Source organism: Hippoglossus hippoglossus, chromosome 22 (genome assembly GCF_009819705.1).
Source record: "Hippoglossus hippoglossus isolate fHipHip1 chromosome 22, fHipHip1.pri, whole genome shotgun sequence".
Classification (NCBI taxonomy): domain Eukaryota; kingdom Metazoa; phylum Chordata; class Actinopteri; order Pleuronectiformes; family Pleuronectidae; genus Hippoglossus; species Hippoglossus hippoglossus.
Genome location: NC_047172.1, coordinates 2940065 through 2960295, shown reverse-complemented (window position 1 = coordinate 2960295; position 20231 = coordinate 2940065). Strand labels below are relative to the sequence as shown.

Genomic DNA, 20231 nt, shown 5'->3' with positions numbered 1-20231 from the left:
GGAAATTCTACAAGTGAGACTGTAGAAAAATGCAACTTTACTCCTGGCAGTGAGCCACTTCATCCTCTGTGAGGAGTGATCGTTCTGCAGAAGTTAAACGAGCTGCACGTTGTGACCACACGATTTGTTTTGGTTACGAGTTAATACATTCGGCCTCTGTCGGCTACACACGTGCAGATAATTGGAAGACAGAGCTGATTAAGGAGCGTTTCATACTTCATGCTCCGATGGTCTTTTCCGGAAGGTTCATTAGCAGTCATCAGGGTTATTCCGTTGTGCAGTCACAAGTACAGTCACTTGTATTGTGTGAATTGAAACAAACTGAAAAGGTGAACTATGAAAACTGCAAGGTGTGAGGGACACCTGGGCTTGGATGTCAGCATGTATTCGTTCCTTACATGTTGTGTCACCTGCAGCTTAACTTAAATAATATTTGCAGTTGATCACAAGTGAAAAATGCATTAATTTCTCATTTTCTTTTGCAAATTTTCTTGAAAATTTGGTTAAATTCCAGATACATTTGGATGAAAACCTGACTAATGCTTGCTGCATCCACAGATAGTTTGTGTGTGTGTGTGTGTGTGTGTGTGTGTGTGTGTGTGTGTGTGTGTGTGTGTGTGTGTGTCTATTTTTGTTGCATTCCACATAAACACCCTATGCCGATCACTGCCAGTGCAGACGATGCAACCGCAGCGTTTCAAATTCTGAGAAAGATCAGATCCAGATCTGTGCTCAAGCTTCTGTTTCATCACTGTTCTCTAGATGTTTTTTTCCTTCTGGAAACAATTACTGTCCTCCACTCCACACGCTTCCATTTTTACTTTCGCCCCGGTTCATCACACACGTTTGTTAATGCTGCGGGGTCCTTTAATTATCCCTCATTTCATTGTCAAATTAAATATGAATTAGTGAGCTGTTTTATAACCATTTGCAAAAGGTGTTCCATAAAAAAGAGGGCAAATGTTTTTAATGGCAACTTATATTATAATTTATTTGTAATTATTATGGCCTTTATCACTTACTTCCCAAACCTGGAGCAAGATGTAAAAATGATGAACACGGACTTCTTATTTGTTTTCCAACACATAAACGGGGATTTATAAAAAAGTTAGCGTGGTGAAAATGTGTGAAATGCTTCAGATCATCAATAAATAACAACATGACAGAAAAAAGAGAAATTACTGATTTTAGGATTGTGTGATTGAAATAAACAACTTACAATAACATATTATAATGTATTTTAACAGCTGTTTGCTACCAATTCTCAGAACATTATTTTAGAAACGAAATAAATACAAACAGTGGTAGAATAGACCCCAGTCAGACATTAGTAAGAGAGAAAGATGCTATATATGATAACTTTCTGCAGGAAAGAGGAAGCTGTCTTCTTGTAAGCAGGAAGTCGGTTTGAATAGTATCGCACATGTGTCATTGCGTTGACTGATCTGCTGTGGGTGTGTGTGTGTGTGTGTGTGTGTGTGTGTGTGTGTGTGTGTGTGTGTGTGTGTGTGTGTGTGTGTGTGTGTGTGTGTGTGTGTGTGGGTGTGGGTGTTTGTGTGCGAGCCTCATACTTAGAGTCAGGCCTTTCATCATACACATGAGGGGAATATGTGTCAGTCAGTCGAGTTCCCATGTCACAAACCCACAAGCAAGGCAGCTGCTCCGTTCTTCGCTTGATATGGTGTCAGAACACGCCACACGACAAACTCTTTCTTCCTGATAAACCAGAACTGTCGTCTGATACGAGCTATCTGCAGAAGAGATGGCAGGCGACTGCTTTTTTGCCGTTGCAGCGATTGCGGTTTTTGCATCAGTTCCAGGACTCGTGATGTGACACGAGCGAGTTAACAGCTGCTTGACAGAGACACGCAGCGAGAGGGAAATGTTACCTGAGATGTTTCCTAACGTTTCTGAATCTAGAAACACAAACACCCACGTGGGCTACAAATCAAAGAGCGGCCGACCCCTGGCTTCTGCTCTGAATTCACCTTTTTGATCTCTGTGTACTCAAAGGAGAAAAAGCCAGTGAGGGGAACGTGACTTCCCACAGTCCTGATGAAATACATCCAGGGATAGTGTTAGTGATTTAGACGCCAGAGGCAAAAAACTGCGCTGACGACCTGTAGGTGTTTGTACGTGCTCCCATTTAATCTGATTTACCACCTCTCTTACTAAGCCACAGCATCATTACAGCAAAACACTGCAGGAAACCCAGACTCTCTCTCTCTCCCCCCCCCCCCCCCCCCCTCCCCAACACGACACATTCATACAGGAAGAAAAAACTGTTTACAGGCAGGTTGTTCCAGCGAGTGAAGCCGAGAGAGAGGATTCTCAGTGAGAGAAGAAAATATTATAAACGCAGGCTGAAGGTACAGTTTCCAATTTACTGGAAAAATGTAATGAGAAATAGGAGAGGAAACAGAAAGTCAAAACACAAGTTTATGCATTTTCGGTGACCACAGGCACAAACGCAATCCTGGTGCAGTGTGGCACAATCTGAAAGAGTCTGAACCCGGGGGGAGTCAGGAGGGAGCTTTAATAATTGCCATCACCTCTAATCCCCTTTTAAAAAACAGCAGATGATTTAGTATTTTAGAGAGTGGCAAGGAACAAATATACAACTTTACCAAATACTGGTGCGGAGCGATCCATAAAAACACTCCGGACATTTTCCGGAGTTTGCCTCACACATACAGCCCCTGTGGAAAGTTTCAGGACAACGTTGGGACTTCAGCTCCTGCCTGAAAGCAGCTCAACATAAAGTATTTTGGCTACAACACTTTATTACTGTTTGCAGTCTGTGCTGTTAAGTGAGAGAGATTAAAAACAATCTCAGTTCTTGTGCGAACATATTTAACATGTGCCAAAATAGAATAGTTTGGGCAAATACTGTGAGAAGATTCAGAGGCAGAAACTGAGATATTATTGACACAACAGGAAATGCTGTGTCTGAGCATAAAGAACGAGACTGGCGAGATGTAATTTTTGTTATTGTCAAGAACACGCGCTCTTTATGCTTTCAGTCTGTCTATGGCATTAAAATGTAAAGCTTTCAAAACAGGCCCTGAATAAACTGTGTGCTTTGTTAGGGACTATATTCAGCTGAGAAATAAAGGAATAAAGGAATACTATATAATTTCACCATCCTGAGAATACTTGCTCTACTGATAAAGGATATTTTTAATTTATAGATGGTATTGAGATAGCTTACATTTCTATACGCAGGCACCCACGGTCTGTGACCTGCATTTAATTAGTGCGTTGCTGCAGATGGAATACACCTAAACATCCCTGCTGCTGTTTGATGGCTGCAGGTATTTAATCAACGGAGAGGGGGGGACCTCATTCATTCTATAAACCGCTGGGAACGACTTTATAGGTAAAAATAACTCATTACTATAACCCAGCGCAGACTCGGCTTTAACGGCGACAAATAAAGCGTTTTGATGTTATTTAAATACTCCAAGACAACAGGAAGTTAACTCTTACGACCCTGGGTGTGTGCACAAACCAGCCAGGTTGAAACTGCTCCAACCGTCCCTCTCGATTGCAGCCCAGTGCACTGCAGGTACATGCAAAACAGATGCCTGACGCCCCAGGAGGGACAAACCGTGGAATTTACAGGGGAGGTGAGGCTGATAGTCTGACGTGAAGAGGGCAAGAGATTAAAAGGCGCCCCTGCTGTGTTTGTAGGGGAATCTACGAGGGCTGGGACGGCACCAAGGAGGAGGCTGGGCCTTTTGTTGGCTAATTGTGCCCACAGGCTCTCTTGGCACCCGTCATCCATGGCGCTGTGGTCGTTGAGAGATCCCAGGCAGAAAGGGAATTCCTCCCAATGCTCTGCTCTGGACGAGCTCTTTGCACGTGTACACTTTTTAAACAGCACGTCGGCATTTGGCCTTTATCCGTTTTCTTTTTATTCCCTCGGAAATCTTTAAGAAACTTCAGTGTGCACGCTTATTACACACATGTTGTAAATTTGCACAATGTGTTCACATGGCATTTCCCAATCTGGTGGCATTCTCTGAAATATCACCAATACATGATGCTGTTATGGCTGCTCTCTTTTTTATGTTACGTGCATAATGTTATGTTTAAATGTGACCTGCAACCTGATCTGTGTATTTTGGAATGGACAAGTAAAGCTGAATCTGAATGAACTCTGCACTCCTGATTGGTTTCTGGTCTCATAACAAGGTAATTTAATGGTTTCAAATCCTACAGTGTAAGGAAGTGAAGTTAGAGCATGTAAAACAATAACTCTACATGTGACAGAGATCCTGCAGCTGTTGCAGGACTGTGCTCCTCCCGACATCTCGCTCATCATCTTTATCTCTCAGGGCGCTCCTACAAGCCCAAACTGCAAGCGTGTGTACTTGGGTTCTTATCCGCTCCATCGCCAGCTGAAGTCAAATCCACATCACGCTGACCTGGGAAATTCTCAGTCTGGTGGAGAGGAGGCTGCTCTGTTATAATAAAATATCAAATACAAGGTGAGGAGCCACCCTGACATTCTGAGAGTTTCTGTAGCATGCTGTGCTCACTGAGCCACACCAGTGAGTGGTTTCCACCACGTCTGGTGGAAACCACGATGGGTTTCATCAAAGCTGTCAACGAAAAGCCTTCTGCAGGTTACAAGCTCCTGGATGTTTATTCATGTGGAATCTTTAACAACAGCCACAAATTGAGACGTAGCCCTTCAATTTCAATTAAATCTCACCTTTCTTGTGGTGACACATTTGTTTACCGGAGATTATGAGACTGAATTTTATTATTATAACATGAAATCTGTATTCTTAGGACACAGCGAACACATTTAAAGGGTGATCAACTAATCCATCTTACAACCATGACGTCTAATTAATTGTTTTGTCGATTGACACAGAATAAGCAACTAATTCGATGATCAATTAATTGATTTTCCGAGGGAGATTTTTCTTCCATTATAGTAAACATGCTTGTACTGTACTGTCCTCCAGTCGGGGGGGGGGGACACTGAATTATTTGATGGAGGCTTTTATCCGAAGAGCCTTGAAATACAATGACTCGCATTTGCAGTAAAAGAAAATCTACTTTTGTCCCTCCCTGTGTCTCCTTGAAAAAAGATTGCTAGAAGTCCTTATTCAAACTCAAGGGTATAATGAACCACGCATCTGCCCCCCCCCCCCCTGTTTTCGGTGAGGGACGCCTACTCTGTTAACAAGGAAATGTAGAGAACTTTAATGCCACATTGTGACAAGTGACTGGCAAAAAAAGAATAATTAAATGCGAAAAATGTCAACATATCGGATTTAAATTGGAAAAATCTCCTTCTTCAGGATTCACTCCGCTAACACTCGCCTCGTCACGTTTCCTTTAATCCGTGACACTTTGTCATTTTAGCACTGATGTAGAAAATGTTTACTCAGTGGCAATTGCCCCAGTATTTAAAATTAGCACCGGAGATACCGGTAGAAATTCTTTTAGGAGGAAAAACAAAAAACGGACACGGTTTGATTTAGATGATGACAGCTGTGTCCTAAGGCTGGTGTCTGACGCTGATGATGTCACGGCAGAGCCTTGACCACAGAGCTGGCCAAGAGCGAGAGCGATGCTGGACGGCAGTGGGAGGCTGTGCATTCAAACATGTTTATCTACATGTATGTGCTACTGGTACATGTATGTGTCCGTAATTGTGTCAAAGATTCCATCCGAAAACCACATTTGCTGGAGGTTGAGGTGCAGCAACGACAGAGCGTTAAAAGGAAGAGAGCCACAGGCAGCGCAGACCAAACAAGTTCAACAAGACAGAAGATTGATTTAATTATTTTTCAGGAACTAGAACTCTACGAGAATATTTCATACTGTGATTGACAGCTGGATGGGCAGCAGGCCTCAGCCACAGAACAAAACACAACTCTCCAGCGTGCCCTCGATGTAATTCATTTCTTTTCTAATCAAAAATCTACATGTGAGCAAAAGGAATAAAATCATTCCCGCAACACGTCTGTTTTTCCAGCCCGTCTGTTTTCTCTCTCCGCGGATTTAAGCAGAGTGTCCTTTGGTGTCAGGTCTGTGGACTGAGCAGCTCTGCAGTAATCCTCTGCTCCTTTCACCTGAGAGGGATTGATAGTTATAGTGAGCTGGCTACTGCCAGTTCACAGATAAATCCGGCCCCCGTCTGCGGCGTGGCGAGACGAGGCATCGTGACGGAGGTTAGCGGAGGAACGTGCCCCAATTCAAACCCCCACCTCCTCTGTTTTCCCTTTTCCATTCCTGGGCTTTATTTTGGAGATATTTAACATTTTTACATCTTGTGCTTGTGTTTCTTTTCATGTCTCATTTTCAGTCCTCTCATTCCCACACAGCACGTAGAGGATTTTGCTCAGGTGCTGCAGCAGGGACGCGCACAGTGTGTGTGTGTGTGTTCATGGAGAGTGTGCAAGTGAGGGTTGTTCCACTACACACACACACACAAACAGACACACACGCACGCACGCACACAAGCCAACCGCTGGCTGCAGCAATTGGCTGTCTTGTTTTTCATAGAAGGGGGGGGGGGGGAGAGAAATAAGAAAGTCAGTGCTGGGGGATTCCTGCTAATTGCTTGCACATTCCCGTCTTCCTCCGGCTCGATTAAAGCCAGGCCACCATCTCGTTTTTTTAAAGTCTGCTGTTCTCTCCACACGGCCCTCTACTGTACGCCGCTCTCCCGCCTGCCCGCTGTACCCGACAGCCCGTCTCGCTGCTTTTCATTTCGTGGTGTTCCCCCACTGAAACTACAAAGGCACAGTTCTTACTGGATCGATGTGAGGCGGCCGCGGAGAAGACTCTAATGTAAATGTGACGTGCTGTCAGTCTCCACCATCTGTGAGGTCCTCATTTATACCGTGCGTGTTCCTGCCGGTTTCATGTGGAAATAAATGACTTTCTCCTACGGTAGCAGACAGAGGACGGGACATTTTAAAAGAGGTGAATATTAAATCAAATAGCCGTTGAGTATTTGTACCTTGTTAGTATGCGGGGGCCCTGGTGAGAATCAAACCGCTAACCTCAGCAGTGTAAGAGCCCTGCCCTGTGCAGGAGCTGTCTCTTTGATTGGCTCGGTTGTTTCCCACTCCGCCACTGACAGAATTTAAATTAAGGAACCGTGGCTTCCTACTGTTCTCCAGATTACAGATCTACGTCTCACTGCTACTCTTTGTTTAATCCTCCACCTGACACAGGGGGTGGAGGGGTTTGTGTCTTTTTTTGTCTGTTTGACGTTGTGAGTCTTCCTCTTACACTGGAGCTGAGATCCTTTCGCCCCTCGCACGTCACTCGGTCTGGACTTTGCGGCTGTGTTCACATGTTGTTCTACATTTATTCTACAACACAAAGTTGCTCACACAGACCTTAACTACAGATGTAACATCAACTACACAACGTGAGCTGGGATACGGATTCAATTCTGGCACTGCAGCATATGGAGGACGTAAATTACACTGGTACGACATGCGGCAAGGACAAAGAGGACATCCGACTCAGTGTGAAAGAACGGAGCAGAACAGCGCTCGTGGATAAAAAACACACATAGTTAGTGTGTGCATGTGTGTCTGTGTGTGTGTGTGTCTGTGCAAAGTCGGCATTCAACAGCTGTTTGAAAATAGCAGGCCGGCATGAAAAACCACGGTCTGAGCGCGAAGGAGAAAATGTCTGCAGGTCTCGTCCTACATGAGGCTACTTGTTTCTGCAGCTCAGAATGCATCTTGTCTGAATTGGGTGGGTCATACATGATAGGACATGTGTGTGTGTCTCTGCATGCTCTGCGTGTGTGTGTGTGTGTGCGTGTCTCTGCATGCTCATGTGTGTGAGTGTCACATACCTCTAATACATATTGCCACAGTCTAATTAGCACATTGATATTTCTTCTCAGACACGTGGAGACAGCTTTACAATCAAGATTTGGGAATTCATCGACATCCTCTGACATCTTGGAATAATTACTTGTGTAATGTGTGAGTGTGTGTTTGTGTGTGTGTGTGTGTGTGTGTGTGGTGGGGGTATATATTGAGGAGCCGAGCAGCCGAGTGCCATGTCTACCGCTCTGTTGTGTTCTGTTTGTTGTTTTTTAAATTAAATTCACTGCAAAGGGGGGGGAGAGTAAACTGCACAGCACACATCTCTGTGCAGAGCGACATCGAGAAGGAAGTGAAACAAGCACCTAGCCTGTGCACAGCACTGCTTCCTGTACTGTAACCTGTGGAGGACGCCTTCGTGTGCAGTGGATGGGTGTGCACGTGCTGGTAAACTGCAGCCTGATTACACAACAGCAAAGCAGAGCAGCATTTCATGACCAAAGAAGGGTGGGGGGACCACCAACATTGTGTGTGTTATTTTCTAAACATGCATTTGTGTGTGTTAAAGCAGCTGCATTAACCCCGTCTTCATGTGTTTGTGTGTGCGTGCTGTGGAAGTGATTATGTGACTCGTGATCCTCGACTTTAAATTCAAAGAGACAACAGCAGCCGACAATGTGTTTTATTACCGGGTGAAAAGCATCTCTTGTATTTTGAATGAGATTAAGACACAAACTCTGTGGGAAGTCAAATGAAAGTGGATCAAATCTGCACCAACATCAGTCTCTCATCGTCCACAGCCTCGAAAATACTGAGATCCAAACACATCTGCTCCTCAAAACAAAGGAAACTAAAACAAATAATGTGTTTCCATTTAATTTTGTGAATAAAACTGAACTCTAATAGCTTCTGAGACTTTCTGCCTTTATTATCGGGGGTTTAAAATAACTGCAGTGCTGTAACTCCATTTGTGATCACTGGTTGTTTTTCCAGGAGGCAGCAAACTGGTATTTAAACCCCAAAACCCCATTTTATCTGACCATTGAAGAAGCTTTCATCCATACAACAATAGATGCTTTTTACACATCCACATCTGGAGGGTATGAGGCACTGACATGTGGAATTAAGAGGTTGGTGAGAGTCACATGTTGAAGACCATGTTGGAACTACAGGGCTGTTTTTATACTTGGTTCTGGTAAATATTGGCTGTTTAATTAGCTTGTAAAATCAACATTAGGCTGGAATTCAGAATAGATTTGTTTTTAGGGGAAGAGAGAAGTGATTCAAACTCTTCACATTGTATGTTCTGCTGACTGTGAAGACCAGAAGACTGTGATGTTGCAGAGCGATATAGAGTCAGCATGGTGCTGAAAGTACTACTGTACTACAATACAGTACTTATACAAACTATTATTAATAATACAACTAAGTGAACTGATGTTTGGCTCGTTTCTTGACATCACCAAAGTTTATTACTGATTTGAGCTGAGTTCACATCCTTCTGCTGGAGAGGAATGTACTTATGACTACGTGTTTACGAATCCTGGCTCACGGATCATGCATCTGTTTGGTGTGTCGGTTGTGCATGTCCTCGGAAATTAACACAACGCGATAACGCAATAAGAACATGAATGATAGGGACAGTTGTTGATTTAAAGATCCCCTCATACCGTCTGCGATGAAACCACAATCTCTCTCTTTCTGTCGTGATTTCAGAAGTAACTGGAGGCTATCCTCCTCGAGTGTCGTGAACAATTACACTCATGATGCATCTGGTGCATAAACGCGTGGCTAAGTTTATATCTCCGGGCTTTTACCTACTGATGGTTGTGTTCCTGGTCTTAATCACCCTTTGGTGCTTTTACTTTGACACATGCAGGTTTAGACTTTCTTGTACACTAAAAGAGTTTCTTTTAAAATCTTGTCTCAAAACCTCTTTTGATAAGTTTGATTTGCATTTATCTCCACGGTTTTTATTGGATTTTACTTTTGTTTGAGACATTTTCACTGCTTTCTCTCTTTTTTTATTACTAAAAAAAAGAATCTGACCATTGTTCATAATCAATCGAGCCATCACATTTAGCTAGACTGGTTTTGACCCAAGTGTTAAATTCTAGGGTGGCATGATTGATCGTATTAACATCAGAATCTTGATTTATGCCTCTGTGTGATTTCATTTTTATGTGACAAAAGATTTTTTCGTTTGCAGGGAGACCCAGTGCATCTAATCAAGCACTCCCAACTGCCCCCCAAACTGAATTAACCAAAGACGAGTGTGTGTTACTTCAGACCGCAAACTGTGCACAGAGAGAGCGGAGCACGGACATCGATTTAAATAAATCTAATGTTTGCCAGAGACAAGACGAGCGAGACACATCGAACGAAATAGCTACTTAGGAACCAGAAAATTGCTGCAGAATTGAGGAAACCCAGCGGTGAGGAAGAACAAATACATTTATCAAACAACTGCTCTGATAAAAACACACTGTTTGTTTTATGAAAAAGCTTCTTTATACGCTCTCGTGACCTTAATCAAAATGTCTGTGTATCAAGGTGTGTGGTGTGAAGCACGTTTAAAACAAGCTTCATGCTTATTGGGACATGGATGGTTTTTTTTTCTGCTGAACGTAGAAACTTGGTGAGATAAGAAATGAAAAAACTAAACATTACAGATTATTTCAATGTACTGACAGAATGGAATAGAAGGACAGACTGTGGCTCAGGAGGTAGAGCGGGTCAACCACTAACCAGAAGGGTAAAGGGTTCGATCCCGGGCTTCTGGACTAGATAAACCCCATTCATAAATACAGTCCATTTTTATAAAGGGAAATTCAAATTCTCATTAAGAACATGCAGAAAAATAGATATGTGTGTGAACAGAAGTGCACCAGCATCTACTGAAAGGAGGGAAACTTTTGCCAAAATGCACCGAAGCTTTTAAGCTTTGCGATGAAATTTGGTTTCTACCAAATCTCCCACACATACTTTTACATTTCATTTATGTATTTTATATTTATGTTTTTATTGAATAAACTCATAAAGCTAAAGCTCAAAGGCTTTCTTCTATTCGGACTTTAAAAACATAAATGTGGTTTTCCACATGAGTGGTTTTCTACTTCAGTTGAGAAGATAATTCTCAAAATAATCCACATGGTACCACTGCTGCTGAAATCCTTTTAGCTTGACTTGTACTTCTATTTGTAGCAGCAGTTGTTGTTGTTTTGGTAATTGCACCTCATTGAAGTCAGAGTGATAAAATCCTTTATCACTCACACACTAAGTGATTAAAATCACAGTGCAAAACAAACACCGGTCACAGAAGAGGTGTTTGTTCCGAAAACTCCTGACACAGTAAATAAACAGCAGCGATGTCACGTAGCATCTGACCGGGACCTGACTTTTTATTATTTTCACTAATTTCTCCGCATTTGTGACAAATATAACAAGTCATCTTGAAAATAAATATGAGAGGAGACAGAAAACACAAAGTGAGATAAAAAAAAGAGTCCATGTATGTAAATGTGTGCGTGGGAGAGGAGATACCGGAAAACACAAAACAAAGATGGAGCAAGGCAGAGATATAAAGACAAACGTGTGTGTCTGTGTGTGTGTGTGTGTGTGTGTGTGTGTGTGTGTTGATTGTAATGAATGTGTGGTCATCATTCTGTGTTCCTTGAACTGTGCATGATGAGTGTCTGTCTTGACACATCTACATAATTTGCTTTGCGTGTGAACCAACAAATTATGGAGATAGAGTGAGTTGTGTGTGTAATTACGTGCAGCATACGGACAATATCTGTGACAGTTGGTGTGAGTGTGCATTTCTCTGTGTGAATATACCTGGACGTGTGTGTCCGTCGTGTCGTGCCTTGCATAGACGTGCTTTTGCGATATCTCAGTGTGTTACTGTATAATAATTTGTATATGTGTATGTGTCGATGTGTGTTTCTCCTCTGCCCAGATGGCTGTGCTCAGAGGCTGGAGCTTCTGAGATCTGTTGCCAGTGGTGAATACTGATCAGAGATCACTGTCACATCTACAGCACACACACACACACACATTCACACACACACACACACGCACACACACACACACACACACACACACACACACACACACACCGCCGCCACACGTCATCCATCTTTCACACACACCTCCACTTCCACATGGTCGAACTACTAATTCACACAGCCACTATGTGTCCGCCATGCTGATCTTTTCTGGCTCCGCGGGTTACGGCTGTGACGCTGATCAGTCCGTCACACCTGAGGTTCGACGCCCTGCTCGCACGACGCTGGAGATCTCAGCTTTATGTCATAATGACTTAATCAGAACAGTTTAAAACAAGCACCACACACACACACACACACACACACACACACACACACACAACATTAGTATTTTGTCTCCAGAACTGGATCTGTACTCTCTAAGTAGCTCTTACAAAAAAAATTTAATATTTCCCAGCAGTATATCGACAAAAAATGTGGTTATTGAATTTCAAGTTGTATTTCAAGCAAAAATTGCAGAACATTCCCTAGTTTCAGATTCTAAAACTGCTTATGTTCACAGATAAAAAAAAATATTTTTAAACATTTTACTGAAGAGATTATTTATTTATTGAGAAAAAATGTCTGATAAAGAAATAATTGTTAATTGCATCTGTGAATCGTGCATTTGAAAGAACAATTTTTTTTTATTTAATCATTTAATTGCAGTTAAATTGAGTTGATCTTCTGAGATGAGAATATATTCTTATTCTATCATATTATGGCAAAAATGCATAAAACTTGATGTTAGATCGATTATTTATAACTTTATAAATATTAAAATAGCCCAATTTAATGTGTAAAGCAATTAAACAAGAAATTTAAGTTACTGGGATTTAAATGTCACCTGCATAATAAAAAGTGATCACAGAAATGTTGAGAGGAAATGTGATCAAACTATGATTCAACTAAACGTCAATTAACTATGAAGCCAATTATTTCCTTTCCCCATTTTCACTAATGAACAATGTTCTGTAAGTGGGTTAACACACTGCGGGCGTTTGTTCGTCCAGGACGTTAAAACCATCAACACCTCGGGTTCGAATATTAAAAAACTAACTGGGGTATTATCACATTGAGTAATTATACGAGGAAGCTCTGTTGTAATTTACAAGTCCATAAAACGAATCCCAGATCACCTGACCTCCTCCCACGGCATCGGCTGCTCCTTCACCTGTCGACAGCTTGCCACTGATAATGACACAATCTGGAGGATTACTCACAATACGCTGCAATAAGGCATCGCTCACGCTCAGAGATGTAAACACCAGTGAGAGACAGTTTCTGTGGCCTGTGTGTGTTCATTGAGATTCAGCTCTGTTATCTTCAGTAGGATGAGAACAATATAAAATCCAGAGTAAAGAGAATTTGGGAAGTGGGGGATCTTTCCCCCATATTTTAAATGTACCGCTGAGAATATCCAGACTCCAACCAGCCCACAATCTATTGGCTCCATCTCAACACAATATTACATTAAAGAAACCTCCAGATCAGTGATAACCGTTTGTGCTCTGGGACCTCGAGAGACACAGATGAGTGGGGTTGTTTCCGACCCCAGTGAAGCACCCAGGACACGTGATGGAGTAAAAAACAAAGATGGACTCCACTATCCAGAAATGAAGCCCAAAATATCTGAGATAACAACGCTGCCATCTCGTGCCAAATCATTGCATTTGACATGTACTTTGACATTTTGGTCCATGTCCCATCTGCTAACATGGAGGAGGCAGAGTTTATGACCTATACAGCAGAAAGCCACCAGAGGGCGCTCCAGATGCTTCCCTGTTATGGAGCTTTCATGTCGTCCGTCTTTATGCACAGTCTATAGGACACACTGACAGATTCCCTCAGACGCTTCCTTTGTGGGTGGTTGATGTGTTGTATTTCCCACATTGTGTTGTTCTTGAATGTTTACAGTTGATTGTATCTTTCCAGCTTTGTACATATAGTCATGCTGCTGGCTCAAGTTGAATTGTTTTTCACACATGAAAGAGACACATGATCTAACTGGACCAACCCGCGCAGCCACATATGTAGTTATGTAACGCAGATTCATGTTATCGGGGTGGACCGACTGTAAATGTGATAAAATGTCACAACCTCTACGATTCACTTGAAAAAGAAGATTGTGGACGACTTAAAAATCGATCACGATATATATAATCTTCAGATCACCAACCCACTGCTGGCGGGGATCAATATCTCAATCATAGTCCTGCAGGTAGACTCTATTTTTTTTTTTTATCTTGGTCTGCAGGGCATTAAAACCTTCACATGTGCATTTAAATCCAAGGTTAAGTCACGAGACCCAAAAATCAACAGAATGAATGGGATTAAAATGATTAGATATGACTGAATCAACGGAATTAGACATTCCCTGCTGTCACCACCAAACCCAAATCTCAACCTTTCCTCAATGGAAATCCTTTCGAATACCTTTCTGTTCACAGAACACAATTGTTCTGCTGTGAATATCAAACCTGCCCTCTCTCCGCCGTTGATCAGCTCCTAAGCAAATGAATGCAAATTACTCTTCAGAGGACGAGCCACAGCAGTGTCCATTACGCCCCGACACACACTCGGAAATGTAGTTAGTGTGCACAGTGTATGACGCTGGTGCACAAACGCACACACACACACACACTCTCTCACATCTCTCACCAGAGCACGACTGAACTCTGACAAACACATACGCACAAATACACACGCAGATATTCGTGCACATTAAGCCATACACACACACACGGGGATTTACTCTCAAACAAAACACACTCATGCACGTACACACAGTCTCAGATAATATTCCGGCATTTGCATTTTTCCATATAATGTCTTCTCACACGCACACACACACACACACACACACACACACATGCATGCACACACACCAAGACGCAGCATCCTGCTCTGCCTTTCCAGACAAAATGAAAGTGAGAAGGCAGCCGCATCACACCTCCGAATGGGCTGCGGGCTCTCAGGACTTTGAGTGAGGGGAGAACTCGCTGCTCCCCTGTGGCTGTCAGCAACACTAATCTGTCCGTCTTTCTCCCTCTCATACACACAGACACACAAACACACAAACACACAGACACACAAGCTGAATGTTGGGTTTTTTTCTTCAATTTCTCTTGAACAGACACACATTCACACATACACACAACTGTACACACACACAGACACACGCACATGTTGATGCACACATTCACACACACAGTGTTTCTTGTGTCGATCCCACTCTGTCTAGCAGGCGCACGTGCACGAGCCCCGCCAGTGCAACACATGAGAAAGTGCATTATGAGCCCAGGCGTTCTCTGCATTCCAGCTGTGCTCTGCTCGACAGGTATACTGGCTTTTTCTCCTGAAAGGTTTCCAATGCAATCTTTTCTCAAGGTTCAGCTTTTGTGAAAACTGAAGAAATACGACGCAGGAACCTCTTGTGTCGCATACCAGACATAAACAAGAAGGAGGAGGAGGAGGAGAGAGAGGGAGAGAGAGAGAGAGAGAGAGAGAGAGAGAGAGAGAGAGAGAGAGAGAGAGAGAGAGAGAGAGAAAAGAAAAACGGCAAAAGAGTGCTCAGTCTAAAATGCAAAAAAGAAAAAAGATGTCTTATTTCTGTGAGCAAAACATCGCTTCTACAAGCGCACCTCCCCTGAGAAGGGACACCAAAACAGGGTTTCTGTCACAAGCAGCCACATTCCTAAGTATGCAGAAAGAGCAAACAGAATAATATGTACAGTGGAACACATGCACACCCAAACATCTGCCCTTCCCTCCGAGTGGAAGTGGAGGTGGGCTGCACATGTTTTGCACGGGGGGGTTCTCAGGTTTCACTATAGGTAGGGAACCCCGAGGTTCTCCCAGTGAGCGCTGTGTCGTGCACAGCTGAGGAGCAGCTCTGGAGAGCTCTGCTTCACTTACCCGAGGGCACGAAATGAAGAACTTTGTTGGTCTCCATGGCTGAGCAAGTGTTGGGCGAATGCACACTTCCTCTCTCCGACCGCTTCCCCCCCCCCAAGTCAACCCATCATGGTTGTGTTATCCTGTGCTGATGAGTGTGAGATCACCTCTGCTCTCTGGCTCTCTTGTTTCTGACTGCCTCTCAGACACATGCAGTGACTCAGCCCCACTCTGCCTGCCTACTCGCTGTCTCGCCGCTGGGTCCTAGTGCCTTCGCTCCCCCCCTTCTCCATCCATTCCTTTACTCCAGCCCACCAGACAGCAGCCTATGGCAGGCCAGCGTGCGGCAGGGCGAACCTCACGTCAGGACACACCCCCTCCATCAGTCTCCTCCGAGCACATCCCAGCCACCCTGCAACATGTCGTGTTGTTGTCAGCCATACTGACCCAACTGGTCACCATTACGCTTTCTCAAAGCTCAGCGTGACTTATGCTGGCCTGAGGAACATCTCTACGCTGAATCCCTCGTCGTGCTTGTGTTAGGACGCAGGCAAACCATGAATGGCGTGAAGGCGAGAGCGTCACGTGTCGTGGCCGTGCACTCATGTCACAATGCATGCATTCATGCTCAGTTATCTTGGACATACTGCTTTGTCTATTTTTACAAAATATTGTAGATCAGATAAGAAATATTCATTAGCTGCTTTCAGACATGGACTGAAGTCCGGACATTTTGATGACATTTTCTGAAGGGACTGTCTGAGAGAAACGTCTGAGTCGGTTGCTCCAGATATTTTCTGAGTAGGAATGTTGAAGATATTTCTCACACGCAACGAAAGACAATGACATTCTAGAGCTTTTGGTGATAAGGGACCCAACGCTGGTGTTGATGAGCTGTAAACAAAAACACTGAGCTGTCCACAGCAGAATGTATATACGTCACGTCCTGCCTCCTGCTGCTCCACCCAGACGCCACCTCTTGCCTGAATGTTCCAGAAGTTTCCCTGTTGTTGTGTCTGACCCGAACAATCTCCTACTGCTACTACTCCCACTCCTTTCCGAGTTTTTCAGAGTTCACGTCTGAAAACAGACAAACAGACTATAGTCATGCTCTGATCTTGGTCTCGTTCCAACTCCTCAAATGTGACAATTCGTTGTTTCTGTTCTGATGGATCTTATGATCTATCAGTTGCCAGAGGACGAGAGGTTGGACCATACAGGACCATGTGGCTTCAATGCCGGCCTTTGTTGCATGCAAGACGCAACCCACTGTGACATCACCCGATGGTTTATGAGCTGTTTTGAAGCGACTACATTGTGACTACATTTGGAGGAGCAGGGGTGGAGCCTGACTGAGAGCTTACGGACACTGCACGCCCACATACACCTGCGACCTGCACCCATTGGCTAGTACTAGTTATTTATGATCTATTTGACTTCATGAGACCATAATTCTTTTGCTAAAATATAACTTTTACACAGTAAGAGAAAGCAAAGCATAACAAAATAACTGAGAAGTAAAGCACAGTCAACACGGGTGCTAATTCTAACAAATCTACATTCCCTCGACTGACACCAAAGAGGGAAAATTATGGCCAAGAGCACAGACGAGTCAATCATGCCAAGCTAAAGTGACAGGGACTGGGATTAGGTCTGTGTTGGCACTTCAGTGTTCAGTCGACAAAATCTCCAGTGTTGCATGATGACAAGTAACCGCAGCTCTCTTCGCAGGAGCGAGCTACTGCTGCAAGCGTCTGCCCGAGGTTTGTACTACAACGACAACTGCAAAACACAAATGTGATCTTATTCTTGCATTCAAATTCAATTGCCCAGAAAACCTGACTCGAGCCCAACCTCCAACCGGGAACTGCCCTCACCGACGCGTCTGTAGGGAAAGAGTACCAGAAACAACACAATACTAATTACTGTTTTCATATTCATTCAGCCCCTGACTTGATTTCGCTTTTATAGCCTCAAAACGCTTTAGCTGGGATGATTTATTTCCACCCTGATGAAACTTTGTAGGATGAAAGACAAACATGTTTTTCTGCAAGTAGGCCGACGTATGAGGTCACACAATAGCACGAGGAGCAACATTAAATTGTACAAAGAAATTGTTTGGTGTACAGTTATTGACAGTTCAAGCTTTTCCTTCACACAAAAATAGATCGATTTGAGATATATTTTGGGTCAGAAAAACGTCACTTTCAGGATTTTAGCCTCAGTATCTCTATGATTATTGGATGTCTGGGCTCAGCTTTAGATATCGAGTGAGGAGTTGGGTCATCCAGGATGAGCTGAAAAGCATAGCTAAGGAATGGGACGTCTGGAATACCCTACTTGGGGACTGCCTCAGTGACCCAAGCCTGGGTAAGAGCAACAATAGATGGAGGGATGGAATATAGCCATATAATCATAACTTTTCCAGATGTGGTGTTTTAAAGCGTGTAATAACAAAGTAGAGGCTTCAGATTTGGCTTCCGAACATTTTGAGAACAAACTTCAATCGACATCTTGAGACGGTGCTGTAACCACTCTCCTGGATTCTGTCTGTCTTGACACAGAATGACCCAGTTATTTCGAAAAACAACGCGTGTTCACTCTCAAACCACAAACTGTGCCACAGCAAAGCACAACTCATCCCAGACACTTTAACTGCAGCTCTCGCGAACAATACCGTCGCTGTTTTCACTAAACATTCGCTGCTGTGATGAATAAGCATCTTATTTTCTTGATTAATATCATGCCGATAATAACTACCACCAGAAACAATACTAAAATCAAGTTTCTGTTACTCGTCACTCGTCACAGTTCAGTGTTGCTGCCTCTTCTTTAAATCCCCATTTACAATATTTATTAGAGCTCTTATAATATGGATCTTCAGGGCTGATGCCGTTATCCAATATTATCAATCACTCAATTTATTTTTATGCATAGCCCATATCACAATTTGCCTCATGGGGCTGAACCATCTGTACAAGGTGAGACACCTTCTGTTATGAAACTTGGACTTTATTAGGAATGTTTTCATATCAGCAAATGCCGACACCAATATGTCTGTGAAAGGCTCATATCCGCTCGTATTATTGGCAAACAGCTAAATCGATCAGGCTCTAAAAATGTATTTCCGACATACAAATAAAAATCACTGCTGTCAGGAGACTGGATGTGCCAGTTCACTTTTCTATAACCTTTCTGTTCATACAATAATGGCTGAAGTCGGGTTCACTATATATAGTTGCACCATAAAGTTCGTGCACTGCACATGCATGAATTTTTACATTTTGTGCACCATTTGTTAAATGATGGCAAACACAAAGCAAACAAGAACAGCGACAGAATTACATTTACTAATTTAAATGAATGGGGAAAAAAATGTAAATCATACCATCAACACATCATTGCCTTTGTCATTAGCAAATATTTAACATGGCTTCAGAAAATTCCTTCAAATTTGCATCTTTAAATCAAACGTTCCGATGATCCTGTCAAATGTCCCTGAATGACGATCACATTTACTCCTGAATATATTCTGTATTCTCTTGATACTGACTTTATAAATCCACGAGACACAGAGGCTACTTGATCCCCCCCAAAATTAATTTCCCACCCTGATGAAAATGCTCTGCGAAAGGTCACTCATTTGCATACGCCTGCATATATAACATCACCGTGTGTGGTATGGCCAGTGGGTCTGCTTTGCATAAGAACTGTTGCACACCGAGAGAGCAAGTGCGTCACTCACTGAGCCGGGGCGCATTCTCCCTGGAGGATAACTCTTCTTATCCACCACACGCCTACAAACCCAGGTGTCATGATGGCGGCGCTCTAGTTAAACACTAAACGGCATCGCAACGCTACAACCGATGTCATGACGAATGTCAATAAAAGCAAGTGAGTTGACAATCTGAAAGACACGCTGGTGTCTTCCGGGTATTTGAAGGGACGTGTTGAAGCCTTGAGGTTGATTTACACGTGCCTTGATCTCTGTTATTCACCGAGGCCTGAAAATCCAAATCTGATTAACATGGTGACTCCTGGGGGAAGCTGAGGTGGTTTGAGTTTGGTGTTAAATTAAGCTCAACAGCGTGGAAATGTAAAGAAACTAGATTTACTGCCTCACGGTTGTGTGCCTGCGTTTGGCAGTGACCTTGACTCTTGACCATCAAACTCAATCTCTTGATCCTTGAGTTTAAATATGTTCAACGGATACGCTGCATTGTGGTTCCGTTGCACGAGCCAATCACATCGCGTTTAAACAAAAACTAATGTGCAGGAATTAGCCTATTAAATAAAGAAAATGCAAACGCAGGTCCTGTTTGACGTCAACTGTCGGAATGAGCCTGGAGCCTGGAGGCAGCTGGCAGGCACAGTCACCGCCAGTTCACTTGTACAGATGCTGGGAAGTTAAATTACAGATCACCATTATCATTATCTGAAGCCACCTGATGAATGTGAGTCACTGCTT

The 20231-nt window shown here is 43.2% G+C and overlaps 1 protein-coding gene across 3 annotated transcripts in view; it reads right to left on the bottom strand.

Moving 5' to 3' along the window:
- The window catches only part of slc4a11 (solute carrier family 4 member 11), a 68503-nt gene extending 52521 nt beyond the window's left edge, over positions 1-15982 (bottom strand). For 2 of the 3 annotated variants that reach the window (XM_034576844.1, XM_034576845.1), the window contains exon 1: positions 15785-15981. In XM_034576844.1, the coding sequence (XP_034432735.1) occupies positions 15785-15821 (37 nt within the window). In that variant the 5' untranslated portion in view covers positions 15822-15981. Of the gene's footprint in view, positions 1-15784 lie in introns of all 3 variants that reach the window. The other variant, XM_034576846.1, reaches the window with a different exon arrangement.
- Between the last annotated feature and the right edge of the window lie 4249 nt (positions 15983-20231).